The sequence below is a fragment of the Choloepus didactylus genome, chromosome 12 (assembly GCF_015220235.1).
Source record: "Choloepus didactylus isolate mChoDid1 chromosome 12, mChoDid1.pri, whole genome shotgun sequence".
Classification (NCBI taxonomy): domain Eukaryota; kingdom Metazoa; phylum Chordata; class Mammalia; order Pilosa; family Megalonychidae; genus Choloepus; species Choloepus didactylus.
The window spans coordinates 25973396-25995122 of NC_051318.1; the positions used below are offsets into that span (position 1 = coordinate 25973396).

Sequence of the window (21727 nt, forward strand, 5' to 3'; positions counted from 1 at the left end):
TCGTCTCCATCCTACAGGAAACAAAAGAAGAAAACTAATGGATGTTCATTATTCTAATATTTTTTTTGGATTATGGATTTGTGACACATTTTTAATCTCTGCACTTTTATGAAATTGATTAGTTTATGAAAGGAAATTAAATTATTCTAAGAAGGACTTTTAATAGAAGAATCACTACCAGTAAGATTCTATGTAAAACTCACTTTGCTAAAAGATATAGCCACTTTGTTAACCACAAGAAAGGAAAGAAAACTGCCAACGAAAGATCTTGGACCATGAGAAAAAATTTCAACCAGGCTGTTGGCAACAGGCCACGCAAGCAGCGCCTGGCCCTGCAGTAGAGAGCATATTGGCAGATGTTATTAGCTGACTTTTGCTGAAAAAGTATGGGAGAACAGTTGGAAAATCACAAGGTGTAGAACAAGCTTTAAATAAATAAATAGCTTATTTGGCATTAGAAAGGGGGAAAGATAAAGAGTTCCTCAGTTGAATAAGATGACAGGGGTACTTCCAATTGCAGAATTTCTAAAGGTTGGTTTCATGGACTGACTCCTTAATGAGAACTGAAATTGCACCTTCCACATTTGTATTTAGAGGTTCTAGGACTTCAGAATTACAATTAGTTTGTGTTTTTGCCATAGGAGATCTGTAATCTTTAGGGTATGAAAAAGGTACTGATACAGGTGATAATTCTTTCTCCTTCCCTCTTTTACCCCTAACATGGTAACTGAGGCAAGGCAGTAGATAGGCAAAGTTGTAACTGCCAATTTAGACTCTATACTTGTCACTTACAGCTTCTGTTACATTAACTTAAAAATATAGGCATTTAACATTAGAATAGCCTTAAGAAAAAAAAAAAACTTAAACAGTCTTGATGAAACTTGTTAAAATCTGATGGGTGCATCAAGTGAATATTCAACAAATATATGAAAATCTGATGTTGTATTGAAAGCCAAAATCTGAAAAGAAAGACATTACTACAAAAGATACTTTCTCAGAGGAAATCCTGATCCCATAATGCTGAAGAGGCTGCCCCCCCCCCCCCAATATCACTGACATCTATTTAGGGTTGAGGAATATACACCTAGGCCACATTTACCTCTGTCATAGTCATAAAGTAGGATGTACATTATTACACAGCCAATAAATTTGGGCCACATTTTCTTCAAGCTCCAAGATAACGATCCCTTCATCTTTCTTCTCTGAGCAGACATATTGCTAGGCAACATTTGTTAACATAAAAAGGCAACAAGATCTAAAAATAATAGACAAGAACAGATAACTGAAGCTCAGTGCCTGTAAAGGTGGTGCCCCCAGCACACACACACTCACACACAATTTGAAATGGCATTCCTTGGAGTATTTTCTTCGGCAGTGTGGATTAAAATGGAGGATCAACTTTAAATACTACCTCTTTGAGGTAACTTATTATATTTGCCACACTGATTATTGTATGCCAAATTATGCTATTCATCAATAATCGTAAGAATGCCATAATCTTTAAGACACATTAATATTTTTAAATATATATCACCTTTTTAAAAATTAGATTCTTAAATTACTTTCATGAGAGTTAAGATTTTATTACATTACATTAGAACATCTATAAATTATAAAGGGTATGTTCCAAGACTTAATAAAAAATAACCAAGTTTATAGTAAGATAAACTATTTCTTCAAATTATTTCGTAAAGACACACATTTAAAAAAAATAGGAGTGGTTTTGCTTGTTTATTCTTCTTACTTTTCACATGACCCAGACCCTGCCCTGATCTGAACTCAGGGAATTCCCATCCTCACCAGTAGCCCTCACTTTGTATTTTAGAAGGTGCAATTGTGCAGATACTTATTTGTATACGACTTTGAAAAGTCGCGAAAGCCAAGTAGATATAAAAATCCGAAGCACTTCTTCAAGGGCATCTTCAACGGTGCAGTTACAGGTATGGACGCGCCCACTTTCCACGATCCCTGGGCGAGTGCAGAGGGGGTGGAGGTGGGGGACGGTCTTTACGGGGGGCGGACACCCCGTCGCGGTTACGCGGGTTCCCTGGGGTTGTTTTCTTTCAAGTGCCCGCCCCTTCCCTGCACTGTAGAAGCTGCATTTTCCATGCTTGTTTGTCCTCGTTCTCCTTCTCCTATTACATCCAAAACAGAGAATTTCAACTTCCCGAAAACCTGACAAGTGAATAGGTGCTGATGACACCCCAGAAAGAGCCCGCGAATCGGGGTGTGGTGAGGCTGCCCCTGCTTCACGCACAGCGCCCTTCCCCAGCTCCCCGCCCCGGCTCCTTGCACTGGTGGGAAACCGGGAGAGGGCCGAATGCTGCTTCGGTTGAGAAACGCCGCTGAGCAGAGCCAGCACGGGCCCGGGGTTTCCCCGGAGCTTCGCTTTCATCCGAGCCCCCCGCAGAGGCCCGCGCCGTTTGGCCGCCGAGCCTTCGCCTCTCCCCGCACCCTGGCCCCCGGGTTTCCTTCCAGTAAAGGGCACGAAGCCGCTATTGATCCTAGGCTCACCGTGTGACTAATTTGGATGCTCGTAAACAAGCGCCAGCGGGCTCTGCACACCGCCACCCCCGTGCTGACGAACACCGGGGAGAAAAACACGGGCGCAAACAACCCGGCTGCGGGAGCGCGCGCCGACACCCCGCCTCTGCGCCGGCCCTGCGAGCCCCGAACGCAGGATCAACTTCGCCGAAAGGGAAGGGCGGAATAGGAATGGCAAAGGAGAAAGCAATCCAAATTCATTCGCATCTTCTCGCCCCCTCCCGCCCCCGGGCTCGCCGTGAAGCCCCGCGGGGTGCGGGGCTCCAGAGGGGGTGCTGCTCGCCCCCTCCCTTTCCACCCGGCCCTCGGCTAACCGGCTCTGCTCTTTGATCTCCACCAGGCCCCCCATCCTCCCCTTCCTGATCTCCCTTCCAGGTTTCCCTTCCCAGCGGAAGCGTGAAGATAAATTAATATAGTCAAAGGCAGGACTGAAAGGTCCTCCCCGGCGCCCCCCGGCCCCCGCTCTCCCCGCCCCTTCGCCTCGCTCCTTTTTCACGCCCTGGGTGGCATTTCCTTCGCGTGCATCAACAACAAGCCTCTGATTAATGAGGCACCGGGGCGTCGGGCCCCCACCCCTTCCCGGGCCCTCCATCCTCCGCGGGAGGGGGAGGGGACGGGCGGGAAAAGCGACTGAAGGAGAAAAGCGGGAGCGAGGCGGCGGGGGTGGGCAGGGGCGCCGCGCGACCCGCCCCGCTCGCGAGCACGGCGCGCCATTGGCTCCTGGCGCCGTCCGTCCCGGGGCGCGGCCGCCAATGCGGGGCGCGGGTGGGGGAGGAGCGGCCGCCGGCCCCGCGCTCGTGTGTGTGCCTGCGTAACGCCGAGTCACATGTTGTTTTGCTCTTCTTAGTTCAGTCACTCGGTGCGCGATGTGTTACTCACTGTTCAGCTGGGACCGGGAAGAGCAGGAGTCGCCGTTGGCAGCAACAGCAGCAGCTCCGGTGGCGGCGGCGGTGGCGCGGACCCCGAGTTCCCCGGCGCACCCCGGCTCCCCGGAGCGCAGCACGGAGGCGGCGGCCGCCGCAGGACAAGTGCAGCCGCAGACGGCTTAGGCTCCGGCCGGGCGGCGGCGGTTGGCGGCTTGGAGATCCGGGCTATCTCCCCATCCAGCGAGTTCTCGCAGGCGGCGGCGCAGCCGGAGACCCTGAAGAGGGAGCGGCCGCGGGAAGTTGGGCACGGGAGGGCGGCTGCCTACTGCGATCTGGGCATCATCCTCGGAGAGACCCCCCGGAGGCGGCCGCAGCCCGGAGGGGCGCTGCGCCACAGCGCGTTATCTTCCTCCCGTTGCCTTCACTTGATTTTTCTCCACCTTTTGGGCAGGGGGAACGTTCATTCGAGGGAGAGAGAAGAACCGCGCCCCCACCCCCCATCCGGCCCGTGCCTCCCTTGCTTCTCCCCAACTCCCCTCTCTTCTGCCACTGGGTTGGGGGCGGCCGGGGCTGAAGCTCCCAGGATGGCGAGCCCGCCGCTGAACGGGCTCCCCACCCCGGCCGGAGCCTCCGGTGGCGGCGGCGGCAGCAGCAACAGCAGCAGCGACGGCGGTGGCGGGAGCGCAGGGGGCGGTGGCCCCAACCTCAACAACAACAACAACAACAACAACCACAGCGTGCGGAAGTGCGGCTACCTGAGGAAGCAGAAGCACGGGCACAAGCGCTTCTTCGTGCTCCGCGGCCCCGGGGGCGGCGCGGGTGGCGATGAGCAGGCGGCAGGCGGGGGGCAGCCGCCGCAGCCCCCCCGGCTCGAGTACTACGAGAACGAGAAGAAGTGGAAGAACAAGTCCGGGGCCCCGAAGAGGGTGATCGCGCTCGATTGCTGCCTCAACATCAACAAGCGCGCCGACGCCAAGCACAAGTACCTCATCGCCCTCTACACCAAGGACGAGTACTTCGCCGTGGCGGCCGAGAACGAGCAGGAGCAGGAGGGCTGGTACCGCGCGCTCACCGACCTGGTCAACGAGGGCCGCGCGGGCGCCGGCGACGCGCCCTCCGCGCGCTGCCCCGCGGCCGCCGCCGCCAGCGCCGGGTCCTGCAGCGCCTCCCTGCCGGGCAGCGGCGTCTTTGGCGGCTCGGCGGGCGCCGCCGACGACAACTACGGGCTCATCGCGCCCGCCACCTCCGTCTACCGCGAGGTCTGGCAGGTGAATCTGAAGCCCAAGGGCCTGGGGCAGAGCAAGAACCTGACGGGCGTGTACCGGCTGTGCCTGTCGGCGCGCACTATCGGCTTCGTGAAGCTCAACTGCGAGCAGCCGTCTGTCACACTGCAGCTGATGAACATCCGCCGCTGCGGCCACTCGGACAGCTTCTTCTTCATCGAGGTGGGCCGCTCGGCCGTCACGGGCCCCGGCGAGCTCTGGATGCAGGCCGACGACTCAGTGGTGGCGCAAAACATCCACGAGACTATCCTGGAGGCCATGAAGGCGCTGAAGGAGCTCTTCGAGTTTCGGCCGCGCAGCAAGAGCCAGTCGTCGGGCTGCTCCTCCACGCACCCCATCAGCGTGCCCGGCGCGCGGCGCCACCACCACCTGGTCAACCTGCCACCCAGCCAGACGGGCCTGGTGCGCCGCTCGCGCACCGACAGCTTGGCGGCGACCCCGCCGGCGGCAGTCAGCGCCAGCGCTGCCGCGGGACCCAAATGCAGCTCCTGCCGGGTGCGCACGGCCAGCGAGGGGGACGGCAGCGCCGGCGCCGCGGGAAGCGGGGGCTGCAGGCCCATGTCGGTGGCTGGGAGCCCCATGAGTCCCGGGCCGGTGAGGACGCCTCTAAGCCGCTCGCACACGCTGAGCAGCGGCTGCAGCGGCCGTCCGAGCAAGATGATGCTGGCGCCGGCAGGGGGCGCCCTGCAACACAGCCGCTCCATGTCCATGCCCGTGTCCCACTCTCCCCCGGCAGCCACCAGCCCTGGCAGCCTCTCGTCCAGCAGTGGGCACGGCTCTGGCTCCTACCCGCTGCCTCCAGGCCCACACCCGCACCTGCAGCACCCCCTGCACCATCACCAGGGTCAGCGGCCCTCCAGTGGCAGTGCCTCTGCCTCGGGCTCCCCCAGCGACCCTGGTTTCATGTCCTTGGATGAGTACGGCTCCAGTCCTGGCGACTTGAGAGCCTTCTGCACCCACAGAAGCAACACTCCCGAGTCCATCGCAGAGACTCCGCCTGCCAGGGACGGCAGTGGGGGTGAGTTGTATGGGTATATGACCATGGATAGGCCCCTGAGCCACTGTGGCCGCCCTTACCGCCGAGTCTCAGGGGATGGGGCTCAAGACTTGGACAAAGGGCTGCGAAAAAGGACTTACTCCTTGACCACACCTGCCCGGCAGCGAGCAGTGCCCCAGCCCTCCTCTGCATCCCTGGATGAGTACACTCTGATGCGGGCCACCTTCTCCGGCAGCTCAGGCCGCCTCTGCCCCTCTTGCCCGGCATCTTCTCCGAAAGTGGCCTACCACCCCTATCCCGAGGACTATGGGGACATAGAGATTGGCTCCCACAGGAGCTCAAGCAGCATCCTGGGAGCGGACGATGGCTACATGCCCATGACCCCTGGCGTGGCCCCACTGGTGGGTGGTGGCAGCGGCAGCTGTAAGAGTGATGACTACATGCCCATGAGCCCCACCAGTGTGTCTGCCCCGAAGCAGATCCTGCAGCCACGAGTTGCGGCCTCAGCCTTGCCCCCTTCTGGAGCCCCAGTGCCAGCACCCACCTCTGTAGTTGTCAGAGGCTTTCCGGTGGGCGGGGGAAGCTACAAGACCAGTTCCCCAGCGGAGAGCTCCCCAGAGGACAGTGGGTACATGCGCATGTGGTGTGGCTCCAAGCTGTCCATGGAGAATTCCGACAGCAAGCTGCTTCCTAACGGGGACTACCTCAACATGTCCCCCGGTGACATGGGCACCTCCTGTACCCCACCCGACTTCTTCTCAGCCGCCTTGCACAGTGGTGGAGAAGTGCTCAAGGGAGTCCCTGGCTACTGCTACAGCTCTTTGCCGCGCTCCTACAAGGCTCCTTACACCTGCCACGGGGACAGTGACCAGTATGTGCTCATGAGCTCCCCAGTGGGGCGTATCCTGGAGGAGGAGAGAACGGAGCAGCAGACCATCCCACAGCTGCCCGCCACCCCATCAGCGAGCACCTTTGGGGACAGTGCGGGCAGCCACGCCCAGCCTCATCACCCAGTAGTGCCTTCGCCGATGAGGCAGAGTGGCAGCAGTAGCGGCAGTAGCGGCAGCCGGCCGGAGGGTTTCCTGACCCAGCGTTGCCGGGCGGTGCGGCCCACTCGCTTGTCCCTGGAGGGGCTGCAGACTCTGCCCAGCATGCACGAGTACCCTCTGCCCCCAGAGCCCAAGAGCCCAGGCGAATACATCAACATTGACTTTGGAGAGGCGGGAGTCCGCCTCTCGCCACCTGTCCCTCCGCTGCTGGCATCAGCAGCCTCATCGTCCTCTCTGCTGTCGGCCAGTAGCCCAGCCTCCTCCCTGGGCTCTGGCACCCCTGGCACAAGCAGTGACAGCCGGCAGCGCTCCCCACTTTCTGACTACATGAACCTCGACTTCAGCTCGCCCAAGTCACCCAAACCGGGCACCCAGAGTGGGGACCCTGTAGGCTCTTTGGATGCCCTGCTCTCCCCTGAGGCCTCCTCCCCTTACCCACCCCTGCCACCACGTCCTTCTGTCTCTCCCTCTTCCTCCTCCTCATCCCAATCTCAGCAGCCACCCCCACCGCCACCACCAGGGGAGCTGTACCGACTGCCTCCAGTGTCAGCCGCTGCCACCTCCCAGGGCCCTAGCGCTGCCTCCTCCTCGTCCTCCGAGACTGGGGACAATGGTGACTACACCGAGATGGCCTTTGGCGTGGCCGCCACCCCGCCACAACCCATTGCGGCACCCCCGAAGCCAGAAAGTGCCCGCGTGAGCAGCCCAACTTCTGGGGTGAAGAGGCTGAGTCTCATGGATCAGGTGTCGGGGGTGGAAGCCTTCCTGCAGGCTAGCCAGTCCCCAGACCCCCACCGAGGCGCCAAGGTCATCCGCGCCGACCCGCAGGGGGGCCGGCGCCGCCACAGCTCGGAGACCTTCTCCTCGACCACCACTGTGACCCCCGTGTCCCCGTCCTTCGCCCACAACCCTAAGCGCCACAACTCAGCCTCGGTGGAAAACGTCTCTCTCAGGAAAAGTGGCGAAGGTGGCGGTGGTGGCGGCCTTGGTGGGGGGGATGAGCTGCCCCCCTCCCCCCATCAGTCACAGCCATCCCTTTCTGTGCCATCGCTTCCCCAGCAGCCCAGGCCGTGGACACAGGGTCAGCCAGGGGGGTTGATTGGTTGTCCCGGGGGCAGTGGTTCTCCAATGCGGAGGGAGACCTCTGCCGGTTTCCAGAATGGTCTCAACTACATCGCCATCGACGTGAGGGATGAGGCTGGGGCATTACAGCAGCAGCAGCAGCAGCATCACCCGGCAGGGGACAAGAACTCCTGGGGCCGGAACCGGAGCCTTGGCGGGCTCATCAGCGCAGTGGGTGGCAGCAGCACCACCGGGGTGTGCGGGGGGCCGGGCTCTGGCGCCCTGCCCCCTGCCAACACCTACGCCAGCATTGACTTCTTGGCACATCACCTGAAGGAGGCCACTGTTGTGAAAGGTGAGGCCTTTTCACTTTGGGTCTGGTGAGAAGGAAGGATTGGGGAGTATATGAGTGTTCTTTGCGTTTCACTTCTCTCCCCTCTTTTTTTTTCTTTTTTTGTACCTTGACCTGAATGTCAAAGTACTGGCTTCGTGTGGTATTGTGTTTTACATTTGGGTCCCACGTCCTCCTCTTTCCCCAAAGAACTTGCCAAGAACAGCCACATAGTCTTTGAGATGAATGTGAAGCTTCCGACATGGGAGACTGATTTTTTTAGGCCCAGCCCATTTTTTTTTTTTTCTTCCCAGAGCCCTTCTCTTCCAATCTGTTAACATTATGGAAATTCTTTTCAGGTAAGCCAAACAAAAGAGGCAGCTAGACGGGATTTTCTTAATCGATGGTTGTACTGGGAAAGTTCTGCTAGGAAGGTTCTTCAAGGCACTAAACTGGTCCCAGAGGCCTTCACCTTTCTCTCTTCCTGTAGCTGGGCCCAAGCTGGGCCCAAGCTGATTCTCAAAGTTTATAAAAACAGACTGGAAAGTCATTTAAGACTTTAGCATCCATTTTGCTGGCTGCTAAAGGAAACAATTAACTATTTAAATTTTATACCTAAGCCAGAGGAACTTTCCCATTGGAACAGTGGTTCTCAAACATGAGCATTTCTGGGGTTCATCTGGAGGGTTTGTGAAAACATGGATTGCTGGGCTCTGTAAACCTCCAGAGTTTCCTTTTGGCTCTGTGGTGCAACCCAGAACTTGCATTTCTAATAAGTTCCCAGATTATGCTTATGTTGGTGATGTGGGGGCCACACTTTGAGAACCACCCTGCCCCGATGTTAGCATCATCTCTGGAGATTTGAAATAAGACTATGCTAGGGCCTCACCCCAGACATATTAAAAGTAAAATATCGGATGGGTAGAGAGCTTGGGCACTGACTTTGTGCAGAGTTCCCCCAGGTGATTTTGATGTGCAGCCAGGATTTAGAATCAGTTCTTTAGAGGAAAAACAAAGAAAAGACAGTCTTTTCAGGAACAATTAGAAATGACGGTATGCTGCATTGTTCTTCAAATTCTCATCAAATATCAATGAAGAGAGTGATGTGAGCTTGCTTTGCAGCTGACAGTGCATTCTGGTTGTCTCAAACTTTGAATGGTGCCAGGGTGGGGGTAAAGAGGCACAAGTGGGGTGAATATTCAATTCGAGAGAGTTTCTTTAATTTTGTAGCCCTTTCTTTCCTGGGTTGCTAATTGGGTAGAGGCTCTTTGGGGACCACAAAATACATAGCAGCAAATGGTGTTATTTGGATGCTGCAGTAGATGCTGGCCTAAGGTAAACCGTCTGCCAGGGTTACAAGATGATGATGGAGATGGCGTGGGATCCATATGCCTTTTGTTCTTAAAGTAAGCAGACCGGTTTAATTCTATCTAAATCCCGTTTATGTTTTCTAGTGTGCTTGGGACTGTTATTTCATGAGCTTTAAGATGATAGCTGTCAGGTAAATCCCCCATTATTCTAATATAATAGAGGAAAAGCGATTTAGTTTTACTGTTAAAACCTTGAAGGAATGTATGAGAAGAGTCACAGAGAATTATCAGGAGTACAGTGCTTCAGCACCTTATTAAATCAATGTGAAGTTGTCAGAATGTAGCCCATAAACGGTGACTCTCAGCTGAAGGTCACTTTGCTTGGAGGTACAGTAAACTCCACAGGTATGCCTGTGAAAAATTGCTAGAGCATCCGGGGAGGGAGGGATTAGCTGGTATCGAAGGCATAGACCATGTAAACTCCCTGGCATAAGCATAATTGAATGGGAGAAAAACACATGCACAGAAATTCATTTCGTGTATCCAAATGTGTGTATGCCATAGTGAACCATAAAAGTAACTACATTTTGCCCAAACCTGATTCTCGTCAGAAAAACATTAAGGACATGACACCTTTTAAGCTATTTTTGGTGGAGTAGGCTGTAAAAACCTGGGCTGGGTTCAGATGCGGCCTCAGTGAGGCTTACAGTGTGGTGAGGGGTGAGTGTTGTCATCTTTACCTACAGGCCTGAAAGGATTCAAGGCCTTTCCGATAGAGTAGATGCATTCGTATATGATATAATGCCCTTTGCAGATTAGTGAAAACCTTCAACTGCCAGAGATAAGTTTATTTAGAGGCCTGATTTAGACCTGAGCTTGTTTTGATTAAGATTTCCCACCAGTATAAAATTCCTTTCAGCCTATGGGGTTCACGATTCTGAAATCAAAACAGCATTTCATGTGTTCCCCAGTTCCTGAACAAAGATGAGTGATCGTTGTGGTTGCTGTTCTTCCAAAGTATGTGTGCATATTATTGTAAACACTATTTTAGGCAGGAAAAGGGCTATTTTTAAACAGAAAAGATAGCTGCAATTGATCCAGCGTGCCAAAGTCACTTAAATTAAAAAAAAAAAAAAAAAAGATACATGCTAAGTGGATTTCTAAGGAACTAACTTGAACAGAGAACAGTGGAGTAAGGAAGATGAATATGTCATCTCTATTAATGTAGAACATACGATGTGGTCTGTTGAGCCAGAAAGGGAACACGAAGAAACTCAGGATGACCATGCCCTCTTATTTAACTCACGTACACAGGTAGATACTTGTTTGTGGCACTTATAAAATAAAAAGCTCACATTAGACAAGTATCCTTTAAGAAATGATTTATAGAAGTAAGACTCGCAGAACATTTCTTTGAAGATGAAATAGAACTTCCATGATCACTGCCTGCATTGCCCTGGCTCTTAGAAGTGGCATGTGTTTCCATATAGAGCTCCTTGTGCTTGGCATGGAAAAACTTAATTAGTTTTGCTGAAGCAAAATAATTGGGGGTTACCTGGGTAGTATGTAGTATTTGCATAAATGGTAACAGAAAGGTAAGATTCCAGAAATCTTTGATAGTTGTTTACAGTGGAATTGGGAATGGGGGTGGGGTTTAAACTTTTAAAGCCAGCTAAAAAGTTAGTATACCTTAGGTATTTAATTTTTTATTGGTCCAAACTAAAAAATTTAACTCTAAATTGTGCATCTTACTTGGGGGCAAGGGAAGGTTACTTAATGTATGTTTTGTGTATGCTTATGCAGAAAAATCTAACCAATCTGTTAAGGTTTTGCTGTTGTTTGCTAACTGGAAATGTTACTGAAGTTACTTAGCTTTAAAACTGCATTTTATATTAGCTTGAGATATATATATATATGTTTGTGTTATGATTGTATGATTTATGGCTTATACTATAAAAAATAGGCTATTTTAGTTTTGCCCTTTAGTGGAATTTTTATTCTAAAATTGTTCTACATGTATGTATGAGAGAAATTAGATAATTACCACTGAAAGCATTTGTGTTTACATTTTGCTTGATAAAAGGACTAACAATTCAGATCATAGAGTAAGAGAATTATGGGATAGAAGAAATGTTTCCAAAGGAACGATAAAATCACGTTTTATGTTTTAGAAATATTGCCCATTGAAGTCTTAAAGCAGAGAATCCTGAATACTTTTAGAAATCTGATGAGATTACTTGACAAACCACATAACCTTTATTTTTTTCTGTTGTGCATGCCATTCTGCTTTCGTTGGCTAGTGCTTGTCATAATAAGATAATGTTGCACACTGCTCCTGTCCTAGTCCCAGGAGCCGGCAAGTGAAGTGCTAGTGAAAACACAGGCACGCATTCGTGAATGAAAGTCACATGACTTGTTCTATTTCCTTTATTGAAAGAGAAACCTTTACAAAAATAGTACTTCGTAGAAGGAAGCATAGTATGTGGAACACTAAACCAGGAATCAGGAAACCGGGTTTCTAGTTGCTGATCTTAATGAGTCATTGTGTGACTATAGGCAAGCCACTTAATCCCTCTTTCTTGCTTTCTCTATCTGTAAAATGGGGTAATTATAACCCTCTCCTTTTGTGTCACAGGGCCACTGGGAGGTAAATGGGATCATAAACATCAGGAGTGTTTTTAAGCTCTTCTAAAGAAAGGTGCTAAGAAAGCCAATAATTCTTTTGATAGTAATTACTTCAAAGCCATGGACATGTACAGAAAAGAGTTTTTCAGATGGGTGCTCTTAAATTAAAAACAGAAACCCAGTAAACTCAGAGTATTCTGAAAATGGTGCCCAATACCTTTTAAGAAGTGCATGCCTCTACTGCTTGATTGCTAGTTCTACTCCAATCTCCAAGGGCCATTGTTTTTTTTTTTCCTCTCTCTGTTTAACTTAAGACTTGCTCAATGGTAATTATCGATTGTAATGCACTAGTATTTTAAATTACATAGTAAAATAACAATTAAGGAGAACAGCACCCTAATCCTGAAACTATGTTAAGACTACACTTTTGATTACCTTTTATGATTTGTTTATATACTAGGAGATGTGATCAAGATGAGAATGGATAATTAGAATATACACATTTTTAATTGAAAGTGTTGGCTCTTAATGCAAGTTGCATTAAAGAAAAAAAACAGAACCTTTATCTTTAAGTTGTTTAATCATCCTTTGTTCAATCTGGGTTTTATTATTTTGGGTTGATTTCATTAGGTTGCGCACTCATGCACTGGTTTGACTTGTAATACTGGGCTGTTTGATTGCCAAGTAGGGTAGTATAATGTTTGTGTTTGATTCCTTCCTCCTCCCCCAAAAGAAGAATTTTAATTTATAATGTTTTATTTTTTCAGAATTATCAGTATTAAAATGAAATTGTTATGTTTTTTTTTTTTTTTTGGTTTGTTTGGTTGGTTGTTTTTTGAAGAGAATTTGCTAAAGTTTTAGTAACAGGATGGGGTATAAATGGGTTTTCTGTTAAAATTCCCACTAATACATCTTCTGTAGAAACGTGGTTCCGAGAGCTAGTTAACTTTTGGTATCAGATTTGGCAGGTGGAAAGGTTTTTTTGTTTTTTTCTTTAGGTAGCACAGAATCAAGTGTTCCAGTTTCACCTTAGAAACTTAAGGGAAAATGCAACTTTAGCCTTTTGTCTAGACTGCCAGGTAGAGTGGGGAAAACATTCAGAGTAAAGCAGAGAGCTGTCGCCCCATCCTCCTAAACCAGTTCTCCACTTTGGCAATGAGAATTGGGTTGAATTCTCTGAGGAATTTCTCTAGCATAGACATCATTGGAATGTACGTTTCTATATAAGATGGGCAAGACATTTTAATTTTAGCATTTTGGTAAACAAATGAAAAAATTTTATAAACCTCCAAAATTATCACTTTTAAACATTATGTTATTTGTCAGGTGTTGGATTTTGTGAAAACGATACTATCCAAATTTAAGTGGGACACTTTCTCCGTTCATTTCCTTTAGTTTGAATGTGATCTTCAAGCCTGCAATGATTGTTTTGAATCACTTAACATAGATTATTGTAGACAGAGTCCAATCATAGAATTTTTCTGAAGAGAACCATTGCAGTCATAATGCAAGGCTGAGGACGTGCTACCATTGATGATTGCTTCTGATTACTCGATTTTTTTTCAAGATAGCTGCAGAGACTTATATTAACGGTCCACTAAAATAAAACACATAAAAGAAAGTCTGAATAGAGAGAGCTGGAGTACATGTCGTATACTAGCCTTTTGCTTCATGGATGCCAAAGATGTAAGATACTTCTGGGCTTGATAGTCTTGTTACTTAATTGAATTCATTACATTAGAATGCTGAAATAGAATTAAGTTAAAACTGATAAGCTGCATGTTTACAAATGATAAAATAGTTGAATGTTTGTTTCTTTTCTGTTAAATTAAAAAATATTACATGTGTATAAAGTCACTTTTACTTATCCAGAGACATGGCACTGTAAAATTTTAACAGGTAACTGCATCTTTAAATTTTGCCCAGTTTTCTCTCTGCTATGCATAATATAATATTTATTTATAATGTATTCTTTAATTAATATGCTTTTATTGGAATTTTAGAATATTTGGCCAAAATATTGTGATCCATAATATATTTCAGAGATAAAGGATCACACATACTGAACTTTGTAAAGAGTCTTTTAATATTGATTTTAAAGAATATTAGGTTTTTCAGAAATAAATATTTGTGAGTGACGTGTATGTGTGTGTAGTTTCATAACATCTCATCTTTCATGCTTGATGTGGATTTTTTTTCCTAATTGAAGCTCTGATACTAATTAGTAACATGATCTCTGATCATGTTTAAATTTTATAACCTTAAATATGTAGTCTTACTGTTATTTAAATTTACTGTATGTTTTAGTATATGTACTTGGGTGAAATATTATGATAGAGTATTAAATTTCAGGTTTTTTCAGTGTGTAAAAAAATAGGTATTAGAGTATTGCTCATTATACTTTGTCATTTTTAATAGTTACCTAAAATCCATACGTTTGTGTTAAGAATGCTTTTGCACAGTATGAATGCATGATGCTAGTATTTATTAACAGTACTTTCTCTGTGCAAATTTAAAAGTAGCTACTTACATCAGTCCATCATTTGTCCCCAAATTATAAGTGTAACCAACAATCCCAAACCTTGGTGGGCAGTTAACAGTTTTGAAAACTGCCATGGGAGTTGGGTATAATGAATCTGTAATCATTGTTTCTGATAACTATTGAAAGATAATTGCATGCTCCTCTCTCTTTTGGATCAAAAGAATTGTTAAAAATTCAAAAGGTGTTTTTTCTTCACTTCTAGCTTTAAGACATTTTCATACATATGATATCATGTAGCTCCCCAAGAAGACCTCTACAATATAGAAGGGCAAAGTAGATCCCTATTTGGGGGGGAGGGGGGGCGCAGGATAAGCAACCTGAAGCTTAGAGAGGTCAAGTGACTTTCCCAAGAGCACAGAGCCAGAAGGAACAGCATTGGGCTGAAACACCCTGAACATACTGTCTAACTAGCAGGTTCATGTGATTTCACTTCGTAACTTCAGATTGCTAGCCCAGTGCTCTTTTATTTTATATCACATTGTCTCCAGGTCACATAAAGTTTGTCTGCTTTGAAGTTCATATACAGTAATTACATTAGGATTTTACTGTAGACCCTGTCTTGGGTAACTTTCAAGTTAACATTTTGTTTTTATTTCATTTGGGTGATAGTTATTAATCTTTCTCTTTTTTTTCTTCCATACATTAGAATTCCTAGTAAAATGGGACCAGTTAGGGAGGAAGAGTGAACATGGTAGGAAAGCCCCCTAAAATTTTGACCATTTTTTAGATCTGCCATTTTAAAGACTTAGAATTTGGTATTAGTTTCAGGGCTCTCATTTTGTCTGTGAATTTTGGAGTGGGCAGTCATCTCCCCCTAGTGATTTCTAACTCAGCTTCCTAGATCTCTAGTGGTCTACAGAGGTGGAAAACTTATATTCCTTCAGTTATTTTTATCAGGTTTTAGTATGTTAAAGCAAACTGTACATTATGTTTCATAAGACACTGCACACCTCTACCCTCCTGCCCACCTCTACCAATCATTAAAACGTTTTCAATTCAGTGTGGTAACAACACTGGTTAAATCATGACAATTGGAAAACAAAATTCAAGGACGTTTTGAGGGTAAAGGTTGAGAACCCATTGATCTAATGTAACTTGTTTATTTTACAGTTGTGGAAACAGAAGCCAGGGGAGGGTGGGTGACTTGTCCAAGGTCACTTCTTTAATTAGTGGCAGAGATGTTTGTAAACATTTCAAGAAGGAATAGGGGAATGTGTTACAAAGTATAAAATGTATCTGTCGGGTGTTTTGTATACTGATGAATAACTTTCTCCCAGGATATAGGCTATTCCCTTTCCAGCTACTTAGTATTTGTGGAAGCAGAATTCATCTTTTTACTGTGGAGCATTTTGGTGAATTGCTTCATACATACACTAAAAGCTACTTCAGTGGGCAGAAATAGAGAATGCCAAGGCACCTAAATAAGGAAACCTGTAAATCAGGAAAATATGGCTCTTCAAGATCCTGTGGGCAGTGTTTACTGAAGAGGCAGAAAAGTGAAGATTGACAACATTTGCTGATTTTGAAAAAATATTCTTGGGATAATTCAAATTTAAAGCCTATGTTATCTGGAAAAATTTAAATCTTTGCTCTTTGTAGATTTGTTCAGCCTGGACTGCAGATCCACTAATTAATGAGTCAGTTGTTTCAGTCACTGCTTTACGTGTCTTTGAAATTCATTTATTCTGTAAGTGAAATATCATATACTCCTCATTATGAATAAGTTCATTAACAATTTCCCCAGAAATGAGTCATTAACTTACTTAATGATGAGTTTATTTGAAAACTAACAAATTTAGAATTTGCCTAAGGACAGATAAGTAACTAATCAGTTGTTGCTAGGTAGTTGTCTTCTGGGGAGATGATTATTTTACCAGCACCTTTATTATTTTTAAGATAAATTTTTTTTCCTGAGAAAAATTATTTAACTGAATTTCAAAATGAATAGAAATTATTTTCATACCAACTTAATTTAACAAAAGCCTGCCACCTTTCTAATGACTGTAATCCTCCTTCCAAAAGCATAAAGGGCTGCTTAAGCAAACACAAATTCATAAGACATCCATATTTGAAAAAGAATTTAATAGGCGAATGTATGGCCTTGTGCTATTCCGGGTGATTCAGTGTTTTGTTTACATTAGCTGTCAGTCTCTTCGGCATCCTAGCGGAGAATATTTCCTAGCAGATGGCAGCCTCAGGGCCATGCCTTCGTAAGCTCATTGCACCTAGTAACCTATCCCAGCACGGGATAAACAAAATAGGGAGATGTTTTTGTCTCTCTCTTAGGGATTCAAGGAGTGATGAAACATCTTTTCAGGTTAAAAAGAAAGTAAAGCTCAGAATACCCATCAATTTATTGAGAGTTGTTGAGGACTTACCAAGTTACATAGAAAAACTAAAGGGAATAATGATTGTGATGCACTATGAAGTTCGTGATAAAGAAACCAAGATGTCTTTTCCTGGGTGGGGTTTGGGTTCCTTGTGTGAACCCTCACCAGCTTCTGAGGAACTGGGAATTGAGCAGGCATGTACATTGCCCAGTGTTGTGTTGTGCAGTCACCTAAAATAGGGACTGAAGTCAGTGACTGTTTGATCTTTGTGAATTCCCAGGTCTGTGATAGAATCCATCCCTAAACCCCTATCTGAGTTACACCACCATCTGTTAACTGCCGTGCCAGGGAGCAGTTCACATCAGTGTGGGCCTCACTGTTCAAGATTTTGGATGGCCCTTGATAGATGGATAAATGGCGGGAAATTGTGCAGTAGTGGGAGAAGTTTTGCAAATAGGCCAGGATGTTCCTGCTAAATTTAAAAACTATGCAAATAATGCTTTAGAAACTCCAGTCAATAAGCAGGATTAAATGATGCATGGATTAAAACATGTTGAGCAGCTTGTTTTTGTTTGACGAGGTCAGAAATGGAGGTGCTAGACTTGAGTATATTGTCAGTCTTGCAGAGCGCCTGAGATTCTAAGACTGCAGAAATTCCTAGAAAAGGAGATTCTGGTAGTCAGTTTCTCATAGCATGCCCTGGAAACATTTTAGAAACTAAATTACTAAAGTGATTTGTGGCAAATATTCATGTTACGCTTCTGTTTTATTCTTATACGATAGCATGTTTTGTCCCCCCCCAGCATAAAAGTGACCTAAAATAACACTTCTACATATGAAACTGAAACAGGAAATAAATCCATAAGCTGCTACCCCTAAGCTCTTCCAGTTATATTTATCAAATGAGTTTGGTAAAACTTCTACAAAGAACTTTTGTTATTTTGCCAAGTAGACGTCTAATAAGGATACAGTTCAATTTAAAATATGTTTAGGTATGCCTTAGCAAAATATATTAGCAAAACTGCAAAATCTGTATTTTTTTCTTCTTTAGTGTATTGTAAATCCAGGAGTGTAAGTTTATTATAATTATAATTGGTTTCAGAAAACTAATTTTAATTTAGCTGGCTGAGTAAAAGAAAATATTAAAACTAATAATGTTGAAAAACTAAATATGAAAGCCTGATAAAACCATTGTAAGTGTTAAGCATTGAAGACTTCTAAATCATTCTTTAGTTTTTATGTTGACAACATTTTTAAGCAGGCATTTTCTTTCTAAGTTATGTAGCTCCTAAACCTAATGACGCTTTGGTATTTGGGATCCTATCAGGGTTTTAAAGATGCAGCAAAATGGATTCACCTTGATTCAGTATCACTTATCTTTTTTTTTTTTTTTTTAATGTATAGTTTGACTTTTTAAACCAATCAATTTATTGAGAGTTCAGAATGTGCCAACACAGGAGTAGTTGTTCTGGGAGATACAGAAGAAATATGACACTGGTCTGCCCCCTCAATACCTTGTAGTCTACTGGACAGTGTCCCACCTGTAGCTATCTTCTGGATGGCCACCTTGATTCCTTCACTCGGTGCCTGCCCATCCATCAGGCATTCTTGTCTAAGCCAAAGAATAGGATGTCTCTACTGGAGTTGTGGGTATCCTTACTGAAAAACTCTGATAGAACCCCTCAAACATTTACCCCATCCCCCGTCACCAACACACACACCCGGGGTGCTTAAGATGAGGCAGTATTTTTTTAATCAGTTTCCTTCTCTGAGAAACCGTAGGTTTGATTTTGCTGCTCTGTCATAATTCCTAGATGTCAGTTTGCTCTAAGCTCTTGGCATCCTTGCCTTGTAACTCCCTTTGTGTTCCCAGTCTTTGTTGTAAATGCTAATATTCCAGTAACTTCTCAATTGTTAAGATTATTATTCTCCCTTTCCTACTTCTGGAATTCTTCTCCACTTTCCCTCACCTGTTATTTAACAAAGATATGCCTTTAATTTGTGTAATATGAATTATTTCTTTGAACTCATCTCTTCTTTTCATAACCTTTCCTGTGTTTTCATACTCGTGATGAGAAAGCTTACATCTTAAAATGATTGTGGATCTGCTACTTGCCCGTGACTGTGCCCTTCTATTAAAACAAATAACCATTTTGGTTTTGGTTAACATTTTTCTCATCAAGTGTCCACAAACATTTAAAATGATCAGAGTTCTTTTTTATTGAATACTTCAAAATTGCTTAATTTTTTAGTCATTGTCCTAGTAATTTCCAAATAGTATTATGTTTTATTAAGACACACCTGTAACAGCCTTAAGGTGGCTCAGGAGCCTTTTTTTAAAGCATGTATCCCATCCTTTTTACAGACATCCATGATCTATCCAGGAAAGCCCCCTTCCCTTCATGTGCAAAGGAGGCATCGTTGCCACCAGCAGCCCCTACTGCTCCTAGTGCTTCCAGCTCTGAAAACTTACTGCTGTTCGACCCCCTGCCTTCCACTATGGTGAGCGCCGTAGTCGGAGGAGGGAAATCTCTTTTGGCTGGGCAGCTCTGTGTTACCAACCCATCGGGCTGATGTGGGAGTCGGTGCCAGGTGAGTTTCCTGTCGTTCTTACTTTTTGCCAGCTTTTACTGTTCTTTCAAGAAAAAAAATAAAAAGCCAAAAAAAACGACAGGAACTTCACTTAAGGGGCTTCTCGGAAAAGGTAGAAGGGTGGGACATGGAGCAGGAGGAGCAATGGCAGAAAATTTTGTCTCCCTTTAATTTTTCAATTTAACCAAATTGTTAAATTTTACCATTCTTTTGTTACAAAGAAGCCAAATAATGCATGTTAAATCCTTTGAAAGTATTTCACCCATTGAAAAATACTGCAGTATAGGCTGGATATAAACAGGTTTGGATTTCAAGTTAAAATGAGAAACAAAAGGCAAGTCTTCAGTTAACTGTCCACCTTTGAAACTTAGGAAATAAACTTTAATTTTGCGGTGTGTTGAAAACACATTATTGTAGTTGTTCGTAAATTCTCTGGAAAACAATGCAGGAGAAGGGGGGAGGGAGGAGGTAACATTTGAGCCAGTCAGTCTGAAGGTGGTTAGACAGCAGTTCTAGTGGGCAGCATAACTAGCAGGTGCAAAGGCTCTGGGGCTGAAGGTTGCCTGATGTGTTCTGTAATAAGGAGACCAGTGGAGCTGGCAGAGGGGGAGTTAAGGGGACAGTAGTAGTAGGTAATGTGAAAGAAGTAACAAAGGGCGAGAACATGTAGGACCTGGTCAGCTACCATAAGGACTTTTGGTCATATTTAATGTTGTAAAAGGGAAATATAGTCTCTTTGCAACAATGTGTAAAGCATTTTAAGACTTTTATACTAGAATCATCTAGTTCTGTTGCAGTGTTTGTAGTAGCCCTGAGTGATATTTTGTACTTGGTGAGGAAAATGTCACCTCTTGAGTTTCTGTCTCAAAAAATCTATATAAAATTTGAAAAGCCCTACAAACTTGCTGGTGGAATGAAAACATTGAGATGTAATTAACATTTGGGAAACCAGTAGAAACTTTTCACAAGATAAACCACAAAATAGAAGCACAAATGTCTAGTCATTGGATTACATACTTTATTATAAATCCTTCTATTTCCATAGCACCTGACAGTTAATAAAGCGTGTTTTAAATAGTACTGAATCCTCATAGCCTCTTTGTTGGGTAGGTTCTTGTTAGTATTGTTATTTTTTAAATGACAAAACCAAGGTCCAGAGATGTTAAGTACATGCTCTAGACCATGTGGCCTGGTGCGCTCAGGTGTATTGGAGAACCCTTTCCTGGTCTGCAGAACACGTGTTTTTCTTGCTTCAGGTTCTGTATCTTCTAGGTAATGTGGTACCTTACAAAAGAAAAAAGAAAAAAGAAAAAAGGTCCCTCTGATAGTTGATAAAATGTACCTGTCAGAGTTCGGTCTGTGATATACGTAGCTGCTAATTCTTAATTTTTACCTGAGGCAGGGTTCCCAAAATATTCTCCTGTACTGTATGTAGGGAGTGTTAAATTTAGACTTATGAAACAAATTGATTTCATTCTGCAGTTAATTTGGAAACTAAAATGATAGAAAGTAGCAAATTTATAGATAATTTATTATCCCATATGTTTCATAAAGATTCTGGCTTAATAGAAAAGCACTAATGAGATGAGTTTAGAGCTAATGTTGTAAAAATTTGAGAAACATTAGTGTGCCATGTATAAAAAGATCCTGCTCTCCCTTGTAGCCTGGTGGTGAGGGAAATGCACGTTTAATCATTGGACTCGATGAGCCAACTTTGCACAGTTACTTGTAGCTTACATGATTTCTAAGTCTTGATATGGTGCTTTACTTCTATCTTTAGAACTTAGGCTCAGTTTTACTTAATTTTTCTGAAATAAGAATGCGTGTTAAGTGATAGCATGCATAAACTGTCTTCAAGAACTGCATTGGCTTTTAATAAGAGAGGACTGAGGACTTCATCCATTAATTCTTTCTTTTACCCGTATTAGTCATTATTCTTTCCACCAGGGGGTTGCTAATACTTATTCCAGATCAGAAATGTGAAATTTAAATTTTAAATTTTTACTGTCAAGTGTGTATTTTTAAAAATGTATTTATGCTGATGGATCTCCCTGATTTCTCTGGTTCGTAAGGTCACAATTGAAAATGTTGTGAATAAAGAATAATGTGGGGGAAGTGAAGAATGAAAGGAAGCTGATGCCTTAGAAGCCCCTGTGTATGTTGCTACCTGCCTTATAAGCAGTTTGCTAAGATACA

General features: G+C 45.1%; 1 protein-coding gene across 3 annotated transcripts in view; it reads left to right on the forward strand.

The window, feature by feature from the left end:
• The first annotated feature begins 3958 nt into the window (after positions 1-3958).
• IRS2 (insulin receptor substrate 2) overlaps positions 3959-21727 on the forward strand; it is a 29185-nt gene continuing 11416 nt past the window's right edge. Inside the window, exons 1-2 of one of the 3 annotated variants that reach the window (XM_037799990.1) lie at positions 3959-8156; positions 19305-19531. In XM_037799990.1, the coding sequence (XP_037655918.1) occupies positions 3995-8156; positions 19305-19513 (4371 nt within the window). In that variant the 5' untranslated portion in view covers positions 3959-3994 and the 3' untranslated portion in view covers positions 19514-19531. The remainder of the gene's footprint in view (positions 8157-19304; positions 19532-21727) is intronic. The other 2 variants (XM_037799991.1, XM_037799992.1) reach the window with 2 other exon arrangements.